Source organism: Hydra vulgaris, chromosome 05 (assembly GCF_038396675.1).
Source record: "Hydra vulgaris chromosome 05, alternate assembly HydraT2T_AEP".
Taxonomy (NCBI): domain Eukaryota; kingdom Metazoa; phylum Cnidaria; class Hydrozoa; order Anthoathecata; family Hydridae; genus Hydra; species Hydra vulgaris.
This window is the reverse complement of record NC_088924.1, coordinates 17,445,001-17,470,296: the sequence shown is the minus strand read 5'-3', so window position 1 is coordinate 17,470,296 and position 25,296 is coordinate 17,445,001. Positions and strand designations below refer to the sequence as shown.

Below are 25,296 nucleotides of genomic sequence, written 5' to 3'. Positions count from 1 at the left end.
TTATCAAACCCGGCCCTGGCCCAGGTCACTATATATAGATAGAAAGATGTATACATATATAAATATATATATAAATATATATATATATAAATATATATATATATATATATGTATATATATATACATATATATATATATATATGTATATATATATATATATATATATATATATATATATATATATATATATATATATATATATATATATATATATATATATATATATATATATATATATATATATATATATATATATATATATAATGTTGTTTATGAAGGTTTGGCTTAAGCAGGCAGTCTATCTAGTAATAATAAAAAAAAAATTTCAACAATTAAATTATCAATTATAAAAAAAACTAATGAATTACATAAAAAAGGATTGACACTGACTGCTATCCCTGCTCATTTTAATGCATCCCATAGCTGCATCACAAAATCATTGAAACAATATTATAAAACTGTTGATTTAAAAAGCAAAACCCAAACTATACAACTACTCACAGGGCAGAAACCTTATTCATTTTAATGCAAAAGCGTATCTGTTTTTCAGTGCTTCTGAAATATTATCTAAAAGTGTTGTAACAATTAGAAGTGATTTGTTCAAACAATTTCATTTAAAGTTCCAGCAAAAAAACTTTGTTTTTCTCAAAAAAAAAATTAGAGACTGTATAGCCTTTTGTTGGAAATACAATGGCTGGTCAGCAGAAAATTGGGAGACTGTAATATTTAACAGCGAATTATTAATTGAACAACTTAGTTGTCTTTCTACAAGCGTTAGACACCTACCTTGTCAACGATACAACCACCAATTTTTTTTTTTGACTGTTAAAATGATTCCAAAAAGATGATATGGGGTGTCATTACTGCCAATCAAAATAGTTGCTTATGGAATTTGCATTCTGACACCCACAAATTTCAGCATGATGGAGTATCATGTCATAGAGCCAAGCTTGTAGTCAGCTGGTTGCATAAAAATGTAATTGAGATTATTTGTCCCTGGCCTGGGAATTCACCCAACCTCAACTCTATTGAAAATTGCTATAATCATTTTTAAAATGAAGTCCAGAAATTGAAATCTTTTTTTTCTGATGACAAGAGAAAATTAGGCCGGAAATATAACTTGAATCTAAGTATAGATTCAACTTATATTTTCTGAATATTTAAGAAAGCTTATTCACTCTATTCCTAACCATTTACCTAATTGTTTGAAAGCTTAAGGACACTATACTAAGTATTAAATTTATAAGCAAATATTTACTAATATTTTATAGTTATTCTTTTTGTGAATTACGATGATTACTATATTTTGATAAAATAAATGTATAGTTTAATGAAAATCATGTTTTTTTATGCAATGTTTCAAACTTTTCATTGTGACTGTGTGTGTGTGTGTGTGTATATATATATATATATGTATATATGTATATATGTATATATATATATGTATATATGTATATATGTATATATATATATATATATATATATATATATATACATATATATATATATATATATATATGTATATATATATATATATATATATATACATATATATATACATATATATACATATCAGGTGTCTCTTCAAAAATTCATTTACAAATTTCCTTTTTGTTTTTACACTTTTCTAAAGATAATTTGTTGAATATCGCTTATTAACAATCCATAAAACACTTAACCATTTCTTATATTTAGCTTAATAAAAGATTTTCAATATGACCAGGCTATATTTTCTTAAATGAATTAAGTTATCCCATGTATATTGCTAGAGTTTAGCTTCTTCAGTTTTTTTGAATAAACCAAATAGCTTTTTTAATACCTATAGATTTGCGAATCTACTAACATTTTTTACTATTTACTAAACTGTTTAAAATAGGAATAATTGCAATAAAAATAATATATTTAAATAATTATCATAAAAAAATTTTCAACCTATTAGGTAAATATAATAAGTATAAATAAATATATCAAACATAGTAAAATGTTGGATAACAACTAAATATAGCAAATATAATGTATTTACATTTAATAAATATATTAAATATCAACAAAACAAATAAGAAACAGAAGGTATCATTTTGTTCCGCAACATGTTGGTATCAAAGTTGTCAGTATGTTGACACCAAAATTAAACAATTTAAAAAAAAAAAAAATGCATGGGTGGAAATCATAGAATAATAAAGATGATAAAAACACACAAACTTTAATTAAAAAATTTTTTTTCACTCCATGAGATCAAAAAAGGATAAGAAAAGTTATAACAACAACACTTCAAAATTTATAATTGTCACGTAGCCGAGGTTGGAAATAATTGCCACTCTCTTTATCTTTTTTATTTCAAAGAAACAAATGATATTTTTCTTAACACTTAATGATTATCAAACGCAACTGCACTTTTTAAAATCTTTAAAATAATAAATTGTGGAACTAGCGTCATGGTAGTTGCCATCTGTTTCATTTTGACCCTGTCTCATTATGCCCTGCATTACCCTGTGTGTGTGTGTGTGTGGGTATACATATATATATATATATATATATATATATATATATATATATATATATATATATATATATATATATATATATATATATATATATATATATATATATATATATATATATATATATATTAGGGCAGGCCACAGTACCACATAAATTTTTCAAAGAATCATGTTTACTAACGACTGCATAAAATATTGTTCCTTTTACGATAAAAATCATTTTTTGTTATAAAAATCTCTAAGTTCTGCCGAATTTCATTTTTAGTCTAAATTTATTGAATAAAACTAAAACACAAAACTGTCATTGTATCTATTCCATTTTTTAATTTGTTTGATTTAATACTTACTAATAATTGCATGTGTCTATTGTTCTTCATGTAAACAAATAAATGCATAATATGCGTGTTACAAGTACGCGTTTTTTCTTAAAAGCACATGATATTTATGTTTTACATAATTACCACCAGCATAGATTAAACACAATATTTTACAACATCTACTTAAAAGATTATATTAGGATAATAGGTATCAATTGGTGGAGTAATAATATTCAAGTTAGCGCAGATTGTGGGGAATTGTCATTAAATTGGGGTGGGGTGGAGGTTTTCTTTTTAAGATTTAATTCTTACAGAATCATTATTTTTAAATAATTAAACGAGGAGCTCACTTCAGTCAAGGAGAGTTCTTTTTTTTATTTTGTCTTTATTTTAAATTGTGATTATAACTCTCTCTTAACTCTTTAACTTTGAAATGCTCAACATCTTCGAAAATCTCGACAAACAAGAGCGCTGCCTGAAGAAACAAGTTGAGTGTGGTACAACCAAGAACATAATGGGTTGAAACTCAGAACTTCTCCCTTACAAGCAAGCCCTCTATCACCATACCACTACAACATTGTTAATGGTTTATATTAGTCATATACATTAGTAATATAAATTCAAACTATTTTAACAATGACATATCTTATACAACAGTGAATAAAAAATGAGTTTTGAAATGAATGAATAGAAAAATAGTTTAAACAAGAACATTTACTTGCTCAAACAATTAATAAATAATATTTTTCATAATCCAAATAAGAACTATTATGTTAAACCAGACTGGTTCAGGATAAGACATTGTCTAGTTTGCAGCTCTCAAAAGTTGAAACTAGATGAATGGGCAGGATATATAATTTGTAAAAATTCATTTTCATTTTAGATTCTGAGATTCAAAATCTATGAACACTTGCAATGCAAATTTATGAAAACTTCTCTTTGGCTCACGTGCTGGCATCATATTTTTAATTATTCTTTGCGTTATTTTGGAAAACTTTATTTCAAAAATAGACAACAACTGATGTTATACATTTTACAATTATTAAAATCAAATTGAACCACTAGAGAAACTTTCCTCTTGCAATTTCCATTAGACACCTTGATATAAAAAATCTTTCTTAAAAAAATGCAAATAAAATTGTATTACTTTTAAAAAGTACAATTTAAAGTATCGCACACTTTTTTTGCAATTTACAAAGTAAATAGCAAAAAAATTTTCAAAGTGGTCAAAAATTGCAATAAGTAGCAATTATTTGCTTGTCTAGCACAATAAAAACAATAACTGCTTTTATAACCTCCTTTTATAGGATAAAATAGCATGAGTAACAAGACAGTTATTTTACTTAAAAAAATTTTTTGTTCATATCAAATATTTGCTATTGATATAAATACCCTAATCTTTTTTGACTTTCCTACAAAATCCTAATTTTGACTTATTTTAGGCTAAAAACAAAAATAGTTTTTTTAATAGTTTGTATTCTTATGTTTTTTTGCAGACACGTGCAATTTTCAAAATTTTTTTTCTATTGACCTGCACTTATATATATATATATATATATATATATATATATATATATATATATATATATATATATATATATATATATATATATATATATATATTTTATATATATATATATATATATATATATATATATATATATATATATATATATATATATGTATATATATATATATATACACATACATATATATATATATATACACATACATATATATATATATATATATATATATATATATATATATATATATATATATGTATATATATATATATATATATATATATATATATATATATATATATACTAAATGTAAATATATATATATATACTAAATGTAAATATATATATATATATATATATATATATATATATATATATATATATATATATATATTAAATGTAAATATATATATATATATATATATATATATATATATATATATATATATATATATATATACTAAATATAAATATATATATATGCGGTAGTGGTGTAGTGGTATATATATATATATATATATATATATATATATATATATATATATATATATATATATACATGCTAAATATAAATATATATATATATATGCGGTAGTGGTGTAGTGGTAGAGCGCTTGCTTCATAAGCGAGAGGCTCTGAGTTCGATTCTCACCATGTCCCTGGTAGTACTGTGCTCAACTTGTTTCTATATATATATATATATATATATATATATATATATATATATATATATATATATATATATATATATATATATATATATCACTTTTTTGCATGCCAAGCAAAAGGGGCTTCAATGGTGAAAAAAGTCTTTTTCAATATTTGTTTTTGGCATTTTAAGGACTTTTAATTGTTACTAAACTTTAATCAATTTTTATATTTAAGAATAAAGTTAAATCTATTATTTTTTTATTATTTCTTTTGTTATTATTTCTGAGTTATTGTTTTATTATGATATTTCTAAATTTATCTGCTATCTTTTTTTTTTTTTGATATGAGCTAATATAAGTTTTTTTTAAATTATATTTTTTGTTTTTTATTATAAATATTTGTTTATTAATTTGATTCTGATCATTAAATTCTTTATTCTCTTTAATATAATATAAGGTGTACGTTCAGATCCTGAGTTACGTGGAGTTATTCCAAATTCCTTTGAACATATTTTCACACATATATCACGCACTCAAAACCAACAGTTTCTTGTAAGGGCATCTTATCTGGAAATATATCAGGTAAGATTTTTATTTGAATTGCTTTTTACTCAATTTACTCAGATAAAATATAAGGTACTTATTTAATCTTTTTAACTTTACTGTTTATCTTTAATTAATCTTAATTTATCCTTTAATCTTTAATTAATTAATCTTTTAATTATTCTTTTTTTTATTTGATCTTTTTTGATACTAGGAATTTTAACAACTATGATAACTGTAGTGAAGTGATTACTGCAATTAACTGTTATGATTATTTAATTTAACTTTTTTTTAGGAGTAAATCAAAGACTTATTATCAAAAGATCACAAAAAAAAACTTGATTTAAAGGAGCGACCTGATACTGGAATCTACGTGAAAGTAATAAAATATTTCATTAAAAGTGAAAAAACTATATATTTGTAGGCATGTATGCATATATATATATATATATATATATTATATATATACATATATATATATATTATATATATATATATATATATATATATATATATATATATATTTATATATATATATATATATATATTTATATATATATATATATATATATATATGTATGTATGTATATATATATATGCATATATATATTACATATATATATATATATATATATATATATATATATATATATATATATATATATTTATATATATATATATATATATATATTTATATATTTATATATGCATATATATATGTATATATATATATATATATATATATATATATATATGTATATATATATATATATATATATATATATATATATATATATATATATATATATATATATATATACATATATATATATATATAGAATATACAGAACTAGTTAGTTTTACTTTTTTAGTTTTTTCTAACACCAGAATTATGTAGTATATTACGAGTTCTTTTTATATATTGTCTGTTTTGTATAGCTTACATAGTAACAATTTTACCAAACTTTTTTTTAAATTTTTACTCATTTTTTCAAAGGATTTGCAATCTTTTGTTACAAAAAGTGTTAAGGAAATAGAGCATGTAATGAATGTTGGAAATCAAAACAGAGCTGTTGGGTAAATTTTTTTTTATAGTCTTGATTTTTTAAAATTCAATTTTTTTTATGAAATTTGTTCTTTGTTTTATTTTTATTTTTTTAATTTTTTTTAGCGCAACTAAAATGAATGAACACTCATCTAGGTCACATGCAATATTTCTTATATATATTGAATGCAGCGAGGTGCAAATTTTCAGTGAATTCATTTTTTTAATTCATTATTTATAATTTATTTATAAATGGTTATTTTTTGTTGTTTAATAATCATTTCTTCTTCTTTTTTTTTTTGACTTTTATGACTTAAAAAAATAAAAGGTTAAAAAAATAAAATAGTTTAGGGTTGTTAAGGCTGCATATAATCATTTATCTCCATATAATCAACAAAATTATATGGATTTTAATATAAGGTATCATTAGAAGAGGAGCTATGGTTATGAATTCATCCCAGCAAGAAAGTTTTGACAGTGAACTCCATTAAATCCTCCTTCATTGCAACCGTGCCTTGTTACAGTTTTAGCTACTAGGAAAACTTACAAATAAAATTGATATTTTTTGCTGCTAAGCTTAAAAATTGATCAATTTAAATTACACTGACCAAAGAGTATTAAAAATATTAATGTAAATAAAAATTATATTAAAAAAAGAAGCAGGAGAGTATTTAGCTGGTTTTTTTAACGCATGTAGAAAACTTCTTGAGAAGTCCCCTATGCCTAGTCGCCTATGAAGTTTGTCATAATAAACACTGCAGTATCCATTAAGTCAATTTTTTTTTTAAATCTTATATAAAAATACTTTTGTTAATTATTTTTTTAACTCTATTGCAAAATTTTTAAAAAAATGATTGTTTGTTACCAAAGTCTGCTGAACTTTGTAACAAAGTTTGCAAAAAATTAATATCAAAAGTTTTTAGAAATAGATTGGAAATCATTTTAAGATTTTGATATTAAAGGTGGTCTTGATAAATTCTTCTATGAATTTATTGGGATTTATAAAGTTTTTCAAGACGTTTGGAATGTTTTTGAAATAATTTTTATGCTTTTATATGGGCAATCTTCTATTGAGCATGGTTTTAGTATTAATAAACAACTTCTTGTAGAAAGTCTAAAAAAAAATCTCTTATTGCATAAACTCTTATTGAAGATTGTTTGTCTTCCTTTAAAGAATCCCCTGATTTTATTAAAGAAATGCTGCATTATGTAAAAAGAGTAAGCAATTGACTTACTGAGTGTTTGCAATTACAAAGAGACAAAAAATATGTAACAGTATGAATTTAAAATAAAAAATTTTAGATGATGAGAAAAAATCAGTTAAATGTCAAGAGCAGAAAAAGCAAAGTGGTGTTTTTAATTGAAGAGTCTGTTTTATGCTTCTAGAGCAAAGAAGCTTTACTTTTTTGAACGAGTCTAACATAAAACAGAAGCTTTGATCAAACTAAACAAAAGAAGATTAAGGAATTGGATAAAATAGAAACAAAGATGGAACAACAATATTGAATTTGCTGTTTAAATTTGAAGGCATTTTTTTTTTTCACATTAATTAGTTTTTATGAGTTAATTTGTTTACATTTGTTTTGTTTATATTGTTTTACTTAAATCATTGGAACTATTGAAATTCCTATGCATCAAAAGTTTTGTAAATGACAAGTTTTTTGACTTACAACTTAAAAATTTTTATTTGTTTTGTAGTTGACATTTTACGTTATTTTTGGTTATCATTAAAGAAATTAAGTACTGGAAAGTCCTAGAACTTTTTGTTAGTAAGTCCTGAAACAGTTCAGGAAATATTAAGACAAATGTCCAGGAAAGTTAACGAAGTTGTCCTGGAATATCCTGGAAAGTCCTGGATTTTCAATTTGATAAATTAATTGAAGTTTATTTATCTGGTGAAAATGAATTGAAAAAATCGACTTATTCATAGCTACACTATTCATAGTGTAGCTATAAAAATCGACTTATTTATAGCTACGCTATGAATAGTGTAGCTATAAATAAATTGATTTTTTAAATTGTGCCTAAAAATTAAAATTTTTAAAAATTGTTGTAATAAAAATAATTAGTTGACAAAATTTTATTAATTAATGTGTTTAGGTGGGACCAGATGGTGAACCACACATCCGTGTTGGAAAATTAAACATGGTTGACTTGGCAGGTAGTGAGAGGCAAGACAAAACAGGAGCAGAGGTGTTTTAGTTTCTTAAATATTCTGACATAATATAATCAGGAAAAAAAACATTGAGTTTGTATTCTATTAAGTTAAGTTAAGAAATAAATGTTATAAAAAAGTTTAAACTTTTTTTACCTGTAAATTCTTTTATTTTTCAGATTTTTCGATTGTTTGTTTACAATTAAAAAATAACTTAAAAGTAACTGTTTTACATGGATTTTACTATTCATAATATAGGGTGATAGGTTAAAAGAGGCAACAAAAATTAATCTTTCTTTATCAGCTCTTGGTAATGTTATATCTGCCTTGGTAGGAATTTTTTGTTTGTTTTTTATGATTTTTTTACATTTCTTTTTTGCATTTGTAATTGTAATTGATAAATTTAACCTATTATAATTGTTAAAAAAACATACACCACATTTGTGCTTGTTAAATCATTAAAAGATATCTATTAGAGTATTTACATAATTCATAGAAATTATTTTAAAATGTTTCACATTATATACTTAAAAGTTTCATTGTTTCAGCAATCATTAAAAGTTGAGCAAGGAATAACTTCATTTTTTAGCTCTACTTATTTAAAATTATTCATTATTTTTTTATTGCAGGTGACATGCATTTTGTTTTTAGCATAAGAGTGATTAAAAAAAAGGCAAAATAATTGTTTTTGAAAAGAATAAGAATCTACTTAATAAATTTCAGAAATAAAGAATTTATATAAGCAAACATAAAACCATTTATATAAGCAAACATAACCATTTCATTACACTAATAATCATTTAAATAGAGTAACATACTATCTAAGTAAATGTAAATTGGGGAAATATTCATGAGTCATAATTATTGAAGTTATATTACAATGATATTTGAGAAACTTTTAAAGCAAAATCAAATCAAAAGTCTTGCTTTACCGAGATTTTTTAAATCTATTTTATTAGTAAACCTTTTTTTGTGAAAAGTTTTTATTAAAAGTTGATATGGAATAATTATTAAGAGAGAAAGAAGATATTAGTTAATAATTTTTTTAGGTTGATGGAAAAAGTGCTCATATTCCATACAGAGATTCTAAACTGACTAGATTATTGCAAGGTATTTTTTTAAGGTTTTAAATTGTTTACTTTCATATTGTTATTGAATGTTTGATAATTACAAAAGTTATTTTAAATTAAACAATTAGTTATTTACCAACTTAATGCACTTGTCAAGCCTAAAACAGACTAGCTGAAAATAGATGAATTTACAAAACTTTATTTTAAAGACTGTTTACTTTAAGTAAAATATAATTCTACTAATTTATTTATAATAAACTATAAGAACCCAGATCTTAGCTATATCTGTTGTTGTTTTTTTTAATCCTGTTCTGTTGTTTTTTTAAACCTGTTCTGTTGTTTTTTATAAACCTATTCCGTTTTTTTTAAAACCTGTTCTGTTTTTTTTTAAACTTGTTCTGCTTCTTTATTAGCAAAGGTGATTTTTATAGTTACATATACAAAGGTGATATAATTTTTTTTTTTAATTTTAACACAATCCTCTCAATGTTTATTTTATATTAGATTTTATATCCTCATAATTGACTTAAGTAAAAAAAAAAAAAATATTTGTTTATATAAAAGAAGAATATACTACTAATTGATAAATAGAATTTTTGAAATTTTTATAATTAAATCTTTTTATGAGCCTATATATTTTCTGACTAGTCATGATAGTTTGAATTAAATATCAATACATCAAGATTTATTATATCACAATAAAAAATAAAAATTAATAGTTTCATTGCAATAGATTAATAGTAGCAGAGACAAGTGATTGATGTTTCATTGCAGAGACAAATTATTAATACTTGATGATTTGATGACAAATGATTGATGTTTCATTGCAGAGACAAACAATGAGCTTGCAAAAAAAAGTTAAGTTTTGTAAAAAGAAATTTTAAACAAAATGAAAAAAGTTTTATTAACTTATGCATTGTAAAGTAAGAAAAAATACAAAAACTTATGTATTAAATAGTTTGCACTGTTTGTAATCAGTGCGTTTCTAAAATATGTGGGAAGTTGAAAAAATTAGAAACAGAAGTAGTAGAATCAAATAATATTATGTAGAAATGCCTAAAAATGACATTTTTTTTGTGTTTTTTGAGTAATTTTATTAAAACTTGTAAAAGTTTTTTATTTTTATTTTGGTCTTTTATATGATTTTAGACTCTCTTGGAGGTAATGCAAGAACAGTAATGGTTGCTAATATGGTATTTTTGCTTTGATTATTTTTAATACTTGTTACTAATCAGTTTTAAAATGTACAAACATTTTTCACACAAACACTATCTCATATCTTATTTGCATCACTCACTATCTTTTAACATTTTTCACACAAACACTATCTCATATCTTATTTGCATCACTCACTATCTTTTAACATTTTTCACACAAACACTATCTCATATCTTATTTGCATCACTCACTATCTTTTATTAACCACTGTTTGTATAATTTGTTTGAAGCTTATAAATATATATATATATGCGGTAGTGGTGTAGTGGTAGTGCGCTCGCTTCATAAGCGAGAGGTTCCGAGTTCGATCCCCACCACGTCCCTGGTAGTACCGCGCTCAACTTGTTTCTCCGCGCAGCGGCCTTGTTCGTCAAGGTTCGTGTTTCGGAGTTATAGAGTTGAGAGAGGGTTATAACCACAATTAAGTAGCCTCCTCATCTGTAGTGGCCTTCTGGGCCTTGGGGAGGTGAAATAACAAAAAAAAAAAAAAAAAAAATATATATATATATTTAATTTTATTAAGAAACTTTATTCAATTGAAAAAAAGAAATTCATTTTACCTTAGGGTAAAATGACTTTCTTTTTTTCATTTTACATTTGGGTTAATGAAGTGGATTGGTAATTGAAAGAATGCCTAATTAAAAAAAAAACAATTAAAAAACAACCAATTAATTAAAAAAAAATTTTTTTTGTGATGATGTTGAGTCTTTTAGAGGTTCTTGAAGTTGCATTAAGTTGTTATTTGTGCCTTGCTATTTGGCGCAACAAAATATGACTTTTACATGTCACAATATGTATGTTTGGCATAGCCAAACCTTGCGTTTTGAATTTTTGCACTGATACCATTTACTGTTTTGGCTTGTTGAAACTTTGCTTACAACTTTTTGGCACTTTTTATACTTAACTATACTAAAGTTGGGGTGTTGTTGTTGGGCACTTTTCTGCTTTTCGGCACTTTTTATACTTAACTGTACTAAAGTTGGGGTGCTGTTGTTGCTGGACCTACTTGCTTTTTATCATTAAAGTTAAGCTTACATTGTTACTTAGCTTGCTTTGCTGCTTTATAGCCTTAACTTTCAATCTTATGATAATTTGTTGAGACACTTCCCTTCGAATCTTCAAGACACTATGAATCTTGGAATGTTTACACGTTTTTATTTTTTGTGTGGACATGTGTTGTGTTAGATGCAAAACATTTGCAAAGCTTCAACAATCAATTGGGCAAATTGTTTTTGTTTTTTAACTTCGTTTTTAATTTTCTTTTGAATAGCTTAGTTATTACAATATTGAAGATTGGTTGCAGGCATGTTGTCTTTGAAGTTGACTTAAGAGTTGATGCTATACAACATCTTTGCTAATCCTACATGTTCATTAACAAGGTAATGGCTGAAATAGTGCAATTGATAATGCTGGTTGTGGTGGTACTGGCATAGATTTTAGAGGTTGAAGACAAATGTTGAGATGCAGTGCTTTAAATGTATTAGCAGTTTGTAATTTTGACAAATTGATTTTATTGGTGTTGAGTGGAAACAAACCGGTATTTTAAAATCCATTGACTATTTGCATTCGTGTAAAAACATAAATTTTTTGCTTGAAGTTGACTAAAATATTTTTTTTGAGGCACTTTATTTCTGTGTAAAGCTGTTAAAGTAATTTATATTAAACTCTTTTGGGAATAAACACTAACATCTAGTGGCTGTAGCATGCGTGAGAAGTTTAATATTTGTTTAATATTCAATAGGGGAGAGTGGGGCACCATGACACACTTTTGGTTTTTTTTTCGTAACAATTTTTTTAATATGCCTTTTTTTCAGGTGATTGGTTTAATTTGTAGAATAAATTTATACCCACAAAATAAATTCTATAAAATATCATAATACAACAGGTTAAACTTGTGAGACTAGTTAAAGTAAAATTAGAAATTTGTTTCAAGGTACCCCATACCTTGATACATACTACAAGCATCATTAAAAAAAGTTAATAAAAAGGATAAAACATAGAGAAAAGGCAGATTTTTATTTGAAATATAAACAAATGAATATTTATAACCGAAATAATGCATCCAATGGTCCAAATCACATTCTAGAAGACCAGAAAATGTATTGTTTTAAGTGTCATTCTTAAGCGTCAATAAATAAAGGCTTTGTATCGAAATGGGATCTCCTTGTATTATATTTACATAAATCTTTTTAAAATTGATACTTAAATATTAAAAGAAATGATTTTTAGAATTGTTTATGACACAATGGAGTACTATTCTACAGTTTTAGGGCCCCCCATAAATGCTGTATCAAGTTACCCCATACTTGCTAAAAGAAAACAATCACTTTATTTTTAGTATCAATTTGTTTTTTCAATGATTTTGTTTAATGAAGTAAAAAGTCTATGGATTGTAGTTTACAAAATAATATTACTTACCAATAGACACATTGAATAAAATACCTTAAAACTTATGAGCTTTAAAAACTAATAAACTACTTTGTCATTAAAAAAACACAAATTTTGATCCCTTGCAGGACTAATGATGTCAAATGATTTTTTTTTTTTTTTAAAACATAGCTCTAGTAGTAAGTGTTTTACTATATGAAAGCAGTTTTCGCAACTATTAAGATGCCTCCACAATTACAATGTTTGATGGTGCCCCACTCTCCCCAACAACTATACAAAATGTTTATCTTTTATCTATCTAGATAAAGATGTTGTATGTATGTGGTATTATCTAGACCTCATAAGCATAAACATTTGCACAGATGTTTTTTTGATTTAAAAATAATTTATGGAGCAATACAATTACCAGTAACATTGATACAATTTCCAACTGTATAATTGATTTTTTCATTGTTTTTAATTTTAATGGTCATTTAGTGCAGCTCATGAAAACTATGTGTTGCTTGCCTTGTTCACCATAGAAGACATCTCATCAAATCTCATGAAGTGAGACAAATGAAGTGTTCACTTTAAAAGACAATTTCATCAAACAAATGAAGTGTTTATCATAGATAAATAACAAATGAAGTGTTCACCATATAAGACAATCTCATCAAATCTCATGAAGTGAGACTCTCAATAAATGACAAGAAGTGTTTAATACCTACTCTGTAGAATTTGCTTTGCAGTGTGTTAAAATACTTTACTACTATTTCTTGCATGCAAGATGCAACTCTGAGTGATAAAAAATTGCTAATAGCTCTGTTTCTTAACTTATGAATCCACTGCTTGATGAAAAGCCTGGTACTAATCTCTTTCTGACAGATTGACCTTGGTGTTGCAAATAGTCGTTAACTCTTTGTTAAAAGCATAAGAATTATTTTTTGCGTCTTCTTTTTTTGTGTCTGTTATTTTCTTAAAAAGTATGCTTGAATATCATGTGCATCAGTGCCAACAAATGTATAACAATGTTTTTGAATTAGTGTGAACTAGGTAATAAAATTAAAAAAAGATTTAAAAAAAAGTTTAACAAAATTTAAAAAAATATTATATAATAATACCTTTATTTAGACTATAAATCATATACTTTGAGTATGAAATGATATTTTATATCCTTCTTTATCCTATTAAAAAAAACTATTATAGTCCTTTTATAAAATATTTCAGTCTGTGTCCTGAGGATAGTTTTTGTTGAAGGCAAAATAAGAAATATATATCATATTTTTTTACTGATTCTCGTCAGGTAGGGTTATGACCAAATAAAAATTGAAAGTTTTATAAGCCTCCTATGCATGACATTAAAAACTTTTTTTAAATATGTGTTCATGTAAGGCATAGAAGAAATTTTTTAAAAATATTTTTTCATTTTAGGGACCAGCTAGTTATAACTATGAAGAGACTATAACAACATTGCGGTATATTTTAAAGTTCTAACAGTTTATTATAAGAATTATTCTATATTATTTTATTAAACTATTTGTTAATGCTATATTTTCTAAAGCATCAACAAATAGTTCAATAAAACATTACACATGAATTTATGAAATAGTTAAATCTTGAAAAGATATGAAATAAAACTTACTGATGTTGTTTGATAAGGTATGTATAGGGGTATAAGGTATTAAGGGAGACGATAACTTGAAAAAAAACGAACGAAAAAGTCATTGAGTCAAAGGTCTTATTCATTGAGTAAAAGCTGAAATAGTTTATAATAATTTTTTTGTTGGTTTTAGAAATACTGATTTTTTTTTTAAATGTTAAATAAAGATTTTTAATGGAATCATTAATAAAATCTTTAATAAACAAGGTGAATGGACTTGCAGACCTTATTTCAGTGAAGTAAAATTACTAGGGCTCAATTAAGTCGCAATGCTAAGGCTCAGTTAAGCTAAAGATCTTTTTTTTCTCCTGGATTAGTCTAAAATAAATATTGACAGAACTAACTCTCCATCCATATCCATAAAAGATAAAAGAATTATTCTATATCTTTTAATAAATCTGGGCATAAATCATTTTTTTTTTTCATTAAAAATGTCTTACTTCGATCCTTGCTTCTGTTGTTTTTTTTAAATCGTATTACCAGCCATAAGAAAAACTGTCAGCTATATAATCTGGAACTAAGAATATTTTATAAAAGTTTAAAACAGGCATTTTGTTAGCATGTTTAATGAAAATTATATTTTAAATTATATTTGCTGGTTAAACTGTAAAAAATAGTTACTAATAAAATAAAAAAAAGGTAAACTGTAGAAATTAATCAATAATAATATTACTAATAATAATTATTATTTAAATATTAGTTTATAATTTCCCCCTCTATATATTTATTCTTAAGTTCCCCCTCTATATATTTATTCACAAATTCCCCCTCAATATATTTATTAGTTTTTGATGAATAATTTTTAGCTGAGGGGTATTTTTTTTTGGGCATCTATAACATGGGGTAGCTCAATCACCTATGGCACAATGTTGCATAAGTTTGAAGCAGTTGAATTAAGATTATCTCCAAAATTAGAGATACTTTGGGTGAAGAATTCTTGCGAATTTAATTTTAAAGATTTTTGGAATTAAGGAAAAAAATATTTTTTTATAAAGTGCGGAATTTTTTTATAAAGTGTGGAAATTTATGTTTCAAGTTATGATAATTTTAACCATATTTTATTAGCGATGAGTTTCTGAATAATTTAGTTTTATAACAACTTTTTTCATTCGTAATAACTAGACCTAATTTATAATAACTTATTACTTATAATTATATATAATTTATAATAACTTATTAACTGTTTGAAGATTTCAACAGCAAAAACAATTTTTTTTTTTTTTTATGAGGTCATATTTACCAATGTGGAAATTTTATAACTGCAAATTACTGACATTTTTTCAACTCAGTTAATGAATTATATTAAATAACAATTATAAACAATTAGTAGAAAAATAATTATTAATTTAAAATTATACATTAAAAATTGAAAACAATAGTTTTGAATTAAATTTAATGAAAAGATTAAACTTAATGCAAATTATTTTTTCTTGAACTCATTTACAGAAATTTTAGTTTAAAAAAAAAAAGTTAAAAATCTTTATATTAAAAAATTGATTTTTATCAAAATTATATTTTAATTTATAATTGCAGTTAAATTTTTGACAATTGCATCTTAATGTTTTTAAATTTAGTGTCTTATAAGTAATATAAAGTTTAAGTATTCCTAGAAATAACAGTTCAAGTATTTCTAGGAATAACAATTTAGGCATAATAAAAATGGTGTTACATGTTCGTCAATAGTAGTTTTTGTAAGGTATTGGTTAATGAAAAAAGATATTTGCAATGAGAAAGGTTTTAATGCTGAAAGGTTCCAAAACATGATCAATAAGATTAAAATAAACTATAGTTTGAGAGTTTTTAAGAAAAATATTTTGACTGCATTATGTGAATTCATTTTTTTGGCTTATTTTTGGTTTCTATCAGATAGCATTGAATCCAAAATTTAAAAAAGTCCATGCTGGTTAATAATGATTGTCAATACAAAAAGTATTATTACATTCCAGCAGTACACTTTATTTCGCACTATATCAAAAATGAAAAGCTGAAAGCAAAGTTTCTTGATATTTGAAAGTGCTGCTGTTGCAAATTTGTACAAGATGACCAACAATGCAGCTATAGATTACAATTTTGAATTAGTTTCAATTAATACTTTGTTGTTTTAATAAAAACACTTCTTAGTGCAATCAAGCCTAAACAATTTCTTTACATCCTACATTTTACATCATACATTTTTAATGCTGGTTTGCCACCAGATAAAGATTTTTTTGTTGTGTTCCAGTGTGAGATTCTGAATTTTTCTTACATTGTTACATTTCTTTTATCATTTAAAAATGCAATCAAATGAATTATAGAGTTTATCCACAATTTAGTAGCATATTGCAAAAGCTTCCACAAATTTTTAATGTGGGTTTTGAAAATGTATTTTCAAATAACCTTTTAGAAGTTTGCATAATTTTAGAGCTGTGACAGAGAAGTACGTTACCTGTTTTTACTGTTTCACATATTTGATGAAATACAAGTCAGTATTTACTCAGTTTTATTTCTTGTGGGAACTCTGTTCATTTACATGTATAATGTGAATCATGATAGCGCACTAAGTTAAGCTATTGTTAGGTATTAAAAGATTGATTGATAACATCCAAATAAAAATATCCATAAAGCACAACACCCAAATAAAAGTTTTTCAAACTATTTTAGTCATTTATGATCAAGTGTTAGATGATCTTTTAGGAATATTTTTCTGGAGTTATATTTTTGGCTTGTATTGCACTTACTGTTCCACTTTTTGTCCATAAAATATATCCATTTATTTATCCATAAAATATGAAAAATTTACTATAATATATTACAAACTCACATAAATAAAGTTAGCTATCATTCATATAGTTAAAAACTAGTCAATGGAGTGACACCTAAAAAAAATAAAAACAAAAAAAAACTAGTAAATAAAACATAGGAAGAATTTAAAGTAAAAGAAAAAAAGAAAAGAAAATAATAAACAAAGAAAACTAACATAAAAACGAGCGAGAAAAAAAGAAGAAGGAAAGAAAAGAAAGTGAAGCACTAACAAATAATGACAATAATAATAATAATAATAATAATAGTAATATGATAATTAGGGATTGCAATCCCGCAAAAACTACTGCAGGATCCGCGGGATTTGCAAGATTTTGAAATTATTGTTTTTAAACAAAAAAAGTTAATTCTTTTAAACAAAAAAGACAAAAAAGATATCAAATTAAAAGTGTTTAATTTATTTACGAAACAAATCCATTTATATAAATCAAATTTACTAGTCATACAATGCACAATAAAGTGTATACCAAGAAACTTCTATAATATAAGCAGATACAACAATACTGAGTCAGGATTACTTGAAATGTTTAACTGTCTGAGAAACGATGTGTTATTATTCAAATAAGTAATAGCAATTTATCAGAAACTGTCTAAGTTTGTCAACATTTTTATTTTTACTTATAATATATATATATATATATATATATATATATATATATATATATATATATATATATATATATATATATATATATATATATATATATCTTCAGCTATTAAAATATTTTTTGTAGCTATAAATATAAAAAAATCATTCAAAAATAAACAATTATTTAGCAAAACATTAGTCAAACTCATTCCAATTTTTTTTGTTTAGTTAATGATTATGTTGAAATTTTTGCTAATGAGTACGTTGAAATTTTTGTTAATGAATATGTTGAAAACGTGAAATTGAAAACATGCGTGCATAATAATAAAAAATATACTTTTAAAAACTACTTTTTAAAAACTACTTTTTAAAAAGACTTTAAAAATTATTTACATCAAGATTTTAAAGCAAAAGTGCCAACTACTTTAAGTAGTTAGCAATTTTGTAGTTTTTAAAAACTACTTTTTAAAAAGACTTTAAAAATTATTTACATCAAGATTTTTTCCAGCTCCCTACTTCACCTAATACTATAAGATCGATGGTAGTTAAATTCTCGTATTCTGTAAAATCCGATATAATGCAAAAATTCATATCACTAAATAAGAAAAATCAAAAATTTTCAATAACGTTTGACAAATGGACATCACAAAATAGTCAGAGTTACTTAAACTTAAATGTACATATTGAGGCGAAACACTTTAATCTTGGATTGATTTGAATCCATGGATTGTGTAATGCAGAATATTGCATCAAGTTAGTTGCAGGAAAGCTAAATAGCTTCGATATTGACCTCCAAAAAGACATTATTGCCATGACCACTAATGGAGCAAGTGTGATGATGAAAGTCGGTAAAATGATGTTTTACTATCAACAACTATGTTATGCTCATGGAATACAACTTTCAGTTATTGATATCTTATACAAAAAAAATAACAGAGAAGTCGAAGAATCGTTTACTACATATGAAAATTGTGAAAAATTAGATGAATATGGTAACACTGATGATGACAAAGTTATAAATAAAGAATATGGTTTGACAATAATTTTGGACCAACCATCTGCTGAATTGGTTAGCAATTACAAAGATCTCATGAAAAAAAGTGAGAAAGGTCGTGAAAATATTTAAAAACTCTCCTGTCAAAAATGATACATATTTACAGAAGTATATCCTACAAAAACACAAGAAAAAGCTTTAGTTGATTCTTGATTGTAAAACTAGGTGGAACAGTATGTTCAGTATGTTAGAAAGATTTCATAGACTAAAAGTGTGTATTGAAAAAATCTTAATTAATGTTGGGTCAGAAATTCGTTTCACCCAAGAAGAATGTTTCCAAGTCAATGACTTAATTATTTGCCTGGCACCACTAAAACTTGGTCTCAAACTATTATGCAGAAGAAAATCGAACCTTGTCACTGTGGAAACAACTTTTCAATTTATGTTAGATAAATTACAAAAGCAATCATCACTTTTGAGCATAGATTTAACCGCGGCACTTCTTTAGAGGTTTACACAACATCGTAATAAGAATTTAAATGGACTACTAGTTTACTTATAAAATCCTAAAAAATATGAACAAGAAATTTAAAAAAATGAAAATGCTTTTTCAGTGCCAAAAAGAACCGTTATGCATAAAGAAATAAAAAAAATATTGATAAGAGTTTATACAATTGAAAGAAATGAAGACGAAGAAAATGAACTCGAAGAAAAAGAAGCTGTAGATTCTATTAACAATTCCCAAATACTTACTCCTACAATTCTATTGCTGAAAAAAGCTGGACAGAAAATGTAAAGGAGATACCAAACTTGAATTCTTTAGACTAAATGATAAATTATTGAAGCAGGTCTGCCTATGAAGTCTGCCTATGAAAGTAACATAGTAAGAGGCAAGTTTCTAGATATAGCACATAGTTACATGATGACTATACCACCAAGTGTAGAGGCCGAGCGAGTTTTTTCAGTTGCTGGTGATATATGCAGTCCTTTGAGGAGTAGAATAAGTGATGATACTTGGGTCTGTTTCTTAAGAGCGTATTTCTTACAATGATTTTCTCATATTTGATATTTAAAAAAATAAATAAAGCTAATAGGCGTTCTACGTAAAGCTAAAAGATGGTCTGCATATTTTGGCTTATTTTTTTGTTCATTAAATGTTAAGAATTATATTAATTTACAAGTGAATTGTGTTTTTTGGCTTTATTCACCTCATCTTATCAATTTAATACTTTTTCTGAAATACTTGAAAGAAACTTACTTACTTGTCGTTTTGCCTTTTATAATATGCATAAGAAATCTATCATTCTTGCGCGGGATCTCGTGGGATCCACATGCTTTTCAATCCCGCTCGGATCCCGCAGGATTGAAAAGCATGTGGGATTGCAATCCCTAATGATAACTTTAATAAAAATTATAACTAATGATAAAAACTATGGTAAAAATAATTATGGTAAAATTTATAACTATAGCAGAAATTATAAAAATAAACATAACAATTGTTTTATAGTTATAACAATAACTATAAAACTATTACTACAATGAAATCATTATTACTATCATTATAAACAGTATTAATAAGGCATCTAAAACAAAGATAAATTAATGATAAAAATAATAATAGAAATATAGTTAAAAAAAGATAGTATAAAATAAAAATAATAATAGTTTTATTAATACAGTAATATAATAAAGCAATATTAATAAAAGATAAAATAAATATTCATTAGATATATACTCAAATAAAAATTTCATTGTTTGGTTTCGATTGAGAAGAAAGATGTTGGTAATAAAAGGGTATTTAGTTGAAATCTTTTTTTTTTATAAATGGTTTTATTTGGTTCCAGTGAGAAATACATTGATGTTATATAGAGAGCTTGCCATATTTGATGCAGTGGTGTACCCTCCAGTTTTTTCCTGGTCGCCCTGTGGGTGACTGAAATATATTTTTTGTTTTAGTTGAGTCATTCACTATGATAATCAGTAGTCCAGTAATTTTAAAAATGTTTAAAAAAAGAGTATTGTTACACTTTGAAACATTTTAAATTGCGTGCATGTCTAATTTAATCCAACTCAGCTTCTTTTTATAAGATTTAATAAAATTATATAATGCATCATAGTGTATTTTTTAAACCTAGTTTTAAACTACTAAACCTAGTGTAAAACTACTAAACTAAGTGTAAAACTACTTTAAATGTTTTTCTAAAGGTTTCTTTTAAATAATCACATAAAATAATTTAAAATATAAATAAAATATAAAGAATAAAATCTTCATGGTTTTATTAATAAACACTCTTTTGTAGGTAACAAACTGTCTGGTTGTTCTACCAGGCTACCAAGAGGCATTTTATTCTAAATTCCAGTCGCCCTTCGAGAAAACGAGTTGCCCTGTGCTACAGGACAACCATGAAGGTACACCCCTGTGATGGTGTTGAAAAAAGAAATGTGCAAATTAACATTTTTAGTATTTCGAGTGTAATATTTGTGTGTACCACTTGTTTTAAGAAAAAAATTATTAAACACAAAGAGACAACTATCAAGCTTCACAAGATCTTGAAATTTTAGAATTTTTAGTTTAGAAAACCTATTTTAGATATTAGATTGTAAAGGAGAAAATGTCATAATTCTTATGGAAGTGCGTTGTAAACTGTTTATATGATTTAATAGAAACCTACTTTTTTAAACCCAAACAGAGAACAATTGCTTAGATGGGAGGGGAACAAGGAATAGTAAATTGATATTAGAATATGTTGCGGAACATAGTGTCATATTAATGACACATACTATTGGCATGTGAGAGTTTTTTATTTAATTGAATTAATTGATTGTACCATGATAGGTTTTTGTCACAAAATACCCCGAGATTTTATACATTTAAATGTGAAAAGTATTTTACCATTAATTCTAATTTACACATTATCATCATCAATCTTTATTTTTGGAGGGTGAAAAACAATAAATTCAGTTTAATTAATATTTAGAGAAATATTGTTATTACTTAACCAATGATACAAATGATGGAGATCGGAATTAACTTTTTTACAAAGTTGCACAAGTGATTTATTTATGTATACAAGATTAGTGTCATCAGCAAAATAGTGTTGTCACAGTACTTCACTTCCAACACAGTTCTTCATTAAAAAGGTAGTTACGGTAAAAGTTGTTTAAAGTACAGAGTTTATTGGTACTAACATTAGTACCGAGCAATTTTAATAGTACAATAGTGCTATTTATAAAGCCTGTTCTTCATTCAGATATTTTTCAGAATCAATTAGTAAACCATCAATTAGTAAAGAGTAATAGCATAAAGTAATGATATAATAGCGTATAAAATAAGGATGATTTGCAGTTTAGTTGATTGACTCACTTTTTCTCTTTTTTGAACATAAACAACATGTACTAGTATTAAATTTATGATTTTTTTTTTTTTAATTAATTATTTTTTTCTTGAAACTAAATATAGTATCTAAAGATAAATTGATATCCTAACTCATAGGCGTTTAATTTCAGCAACTACCCTAGTTAAAAAGTGTTACAGGATTCTATAAGAATTTGGAGCAGAAAAAATTTTAAATTTAAACCCCATTAAATAAAAACACATAAGTTAAAAGTGTTTATAGTTACCAAAGTTATGTCTTTTTTTTTTGTTCCAAAATCCTTTGTGTCCTATAGGACATTTTGGCTAGGGTAACCCACAGGTCTCTGATACGTAGGTGGTAAGTCATTTTCAAAAAATTGTTTTTTGTAATATTTTTTTTTTTTGTAAAATGACAAAAATTTGGTATAGCAATTTACTTACAACAAAAGAATAAATTTAAAAAATTTTAAAAGAATTTAAAAAGAATATAGAGTCTATAAATCATGTATTTTTTGTATTTCTAGCCTGTTTTCCTAATAACTTTCTGAAGTATAAAAAAATATTTTCTGTTGCTTGTTTTGATTTAAAATCAAACCGATAGAGACACTTAGAATTATCAAGAAAGTGGTAAATACGAGAATACATTAATTTTTCAAAAATTTATGAATTTAAAAATTTTAAAAAACAAATTAAAATTTTCAAAAAGATATGAGAATAGTAATAGTAATAGTAATATATAAGAGCTGTGACCGATAATTCTGTGAGTGTATCAAGTACACTTAGACAGCTATATCATTATTCAACATAGTTAAATTATTTAAAATCCATATGCCAAGTTTAGCATTAAAGGAATTCACAGAAATAGCATTAACGACATCAGTAGGTAGTCAATTCGAGTAAAAAGATTATCTGTTTGTGAAAAAATAACGCCCAGGCAAAAAAATAGTTATTTCGCGATTATATTTTGTTTGATGACCTCTTGCTGATTGATAACATCTGGGCAAAATTTTATTAAGTTTACTTTTTTAATTCCATTGAATAACTTATACATTTGAATCAAGTCACTGTGAATTTGTCTTATAACTAAAGTAGTGAGACCCATTTTATTTAATATTTTCTCATAATATAGTTTTTTTAGTGGCAATATTCTTGTAGCACAATGCTGTACCTATTCTAAGAGATTAATTTCATTTTTAAGACATGGAGATCACACAGATACAGCGAGTTCAGTTAACGGTCTTACAAAAATTGTGTATATAATTTTAAGTAATTCACTATTTAAACTTAAAAATGTTTTCCTCAACATACCCAAAACTTTATTTGCTTTACTTGCACATAGAGTTATTTGATTTTTCCATTTCAAGTCAGAGGTAAATACTACACCAAGATCTTTTACAGTTAACACTTGCTTCACAATCAACCCCTGATAATACTTTTGCATCATCAGCATACATTTTCGAAATAATAACAAAGTTCTTGGGCAAATCATTAACATAGATAATAAATAGTAAAGGGTCAATAACCAAGCCCTGTGGCACACCCCTAAATATATCCTTTCAAGATGAGACAATTTCTCCCATGACAACTCTTTGTCTTCTATTTTTTAGAAATGCTTCAATCCATTTTAACAATGTACCAGAAATCCCATAACATTTAAGTTTTATTAGTAGTCTTTTATAGGGCACTGAATCAAATGCCTTTGCAAAGTCTAAGTAAGTTACATCTACAGGTATATTTTGAGATAAATAATACGAGAAATAATTGATCTAATGTCTCAATAAGATCTTTTTTTTAACAAAGTCATGTTGATTCTTGGAAAGAAAATTATTTGCATTTAGAAAATTCATAAATAAATCTTTCACAACTCTTTCTAGAATTTTACAAGGTACAGAAGTGAGTGAAATTGGATAATAATTCAACGTCGACAATTTACTTTCTTTTTTAAATTGAGGACTAATATTGGTCACTATTTTCACTGAATAGGTAGTTCACTAAGCACAATGGAAGCTGTAAATATATGTGCAAGCGGTAGAGCTATTCCATATGCACCATTTAAGAATAAAGGTTTTATAAGATCTGCTCCACACGACTTCTGTGTATTTAAACATTCTAATCTATTAAGAATATCTTTGTATGAGGTTATATCAAAATCCAAATTTTTATTAATTCTAGACGCAAATGCTGGGAGATTAAAGTCATTCTCATGGACCAAAACATCTTTGAACTTGTTATTTAGTAAATTTACAATCTGATTTGGGTCATTTGTCACTATTCCATTTTCATTATGTAAAACTTTTATTGAGTTATTGATTTGTTGTTGGCTATTCACATATTTTTAAATTAACTTCGGATTTTTCTTAGCCAATATCACTAGGTTTTTTCATAATTTTGTCTAACTTTTTTTGATTTGTTTTTTTACTATCTTGCAAATTTTTTTGTATTTATTCACAAGAGAAGAAACTTTCTACCCTGAGAAACAATTGTTAAGTCTAAGGATCTTTTTTAAT

At 25.0% G+C, this 25,296-nt stretch overlaps 1 protein-coding gene across 1 annotated transcript in view; it reads left to right on the top strand.

Annotated features, from left to right (window-relative positions):
* The window catches only part of LOC136071894 (kinesin-II 95 kDa subunit-like), a 53,734-nt gene that overhangs the window by 10,203 nt on the left and 18,235 nt on the right, over nt 1–25,296 (top strand). Inside the window, 9 exon segments of the mRNA XM_065797553.1 lie at nt 5,452–5,576; nt 5,833–5,916; nt 6,535–6,614; nt 6,709–6,778; nt 8,683–8,775; nt 8,996–9,067; nt 9,787–9,847; nt 10,957–11,000; nt 14,824–14,867. Coding sequence (XP_065653625.1) covers nt 5,452–5,576; nt 5,833–5,916; nt 6,535–6,614; nt 6,709–6,778; nt 8,683–8,775; nt 8,996–9,067; nt 9,787–9,847; nt 10,957–11,000; nt 14,824–14,867 — 673 coding nt within the window.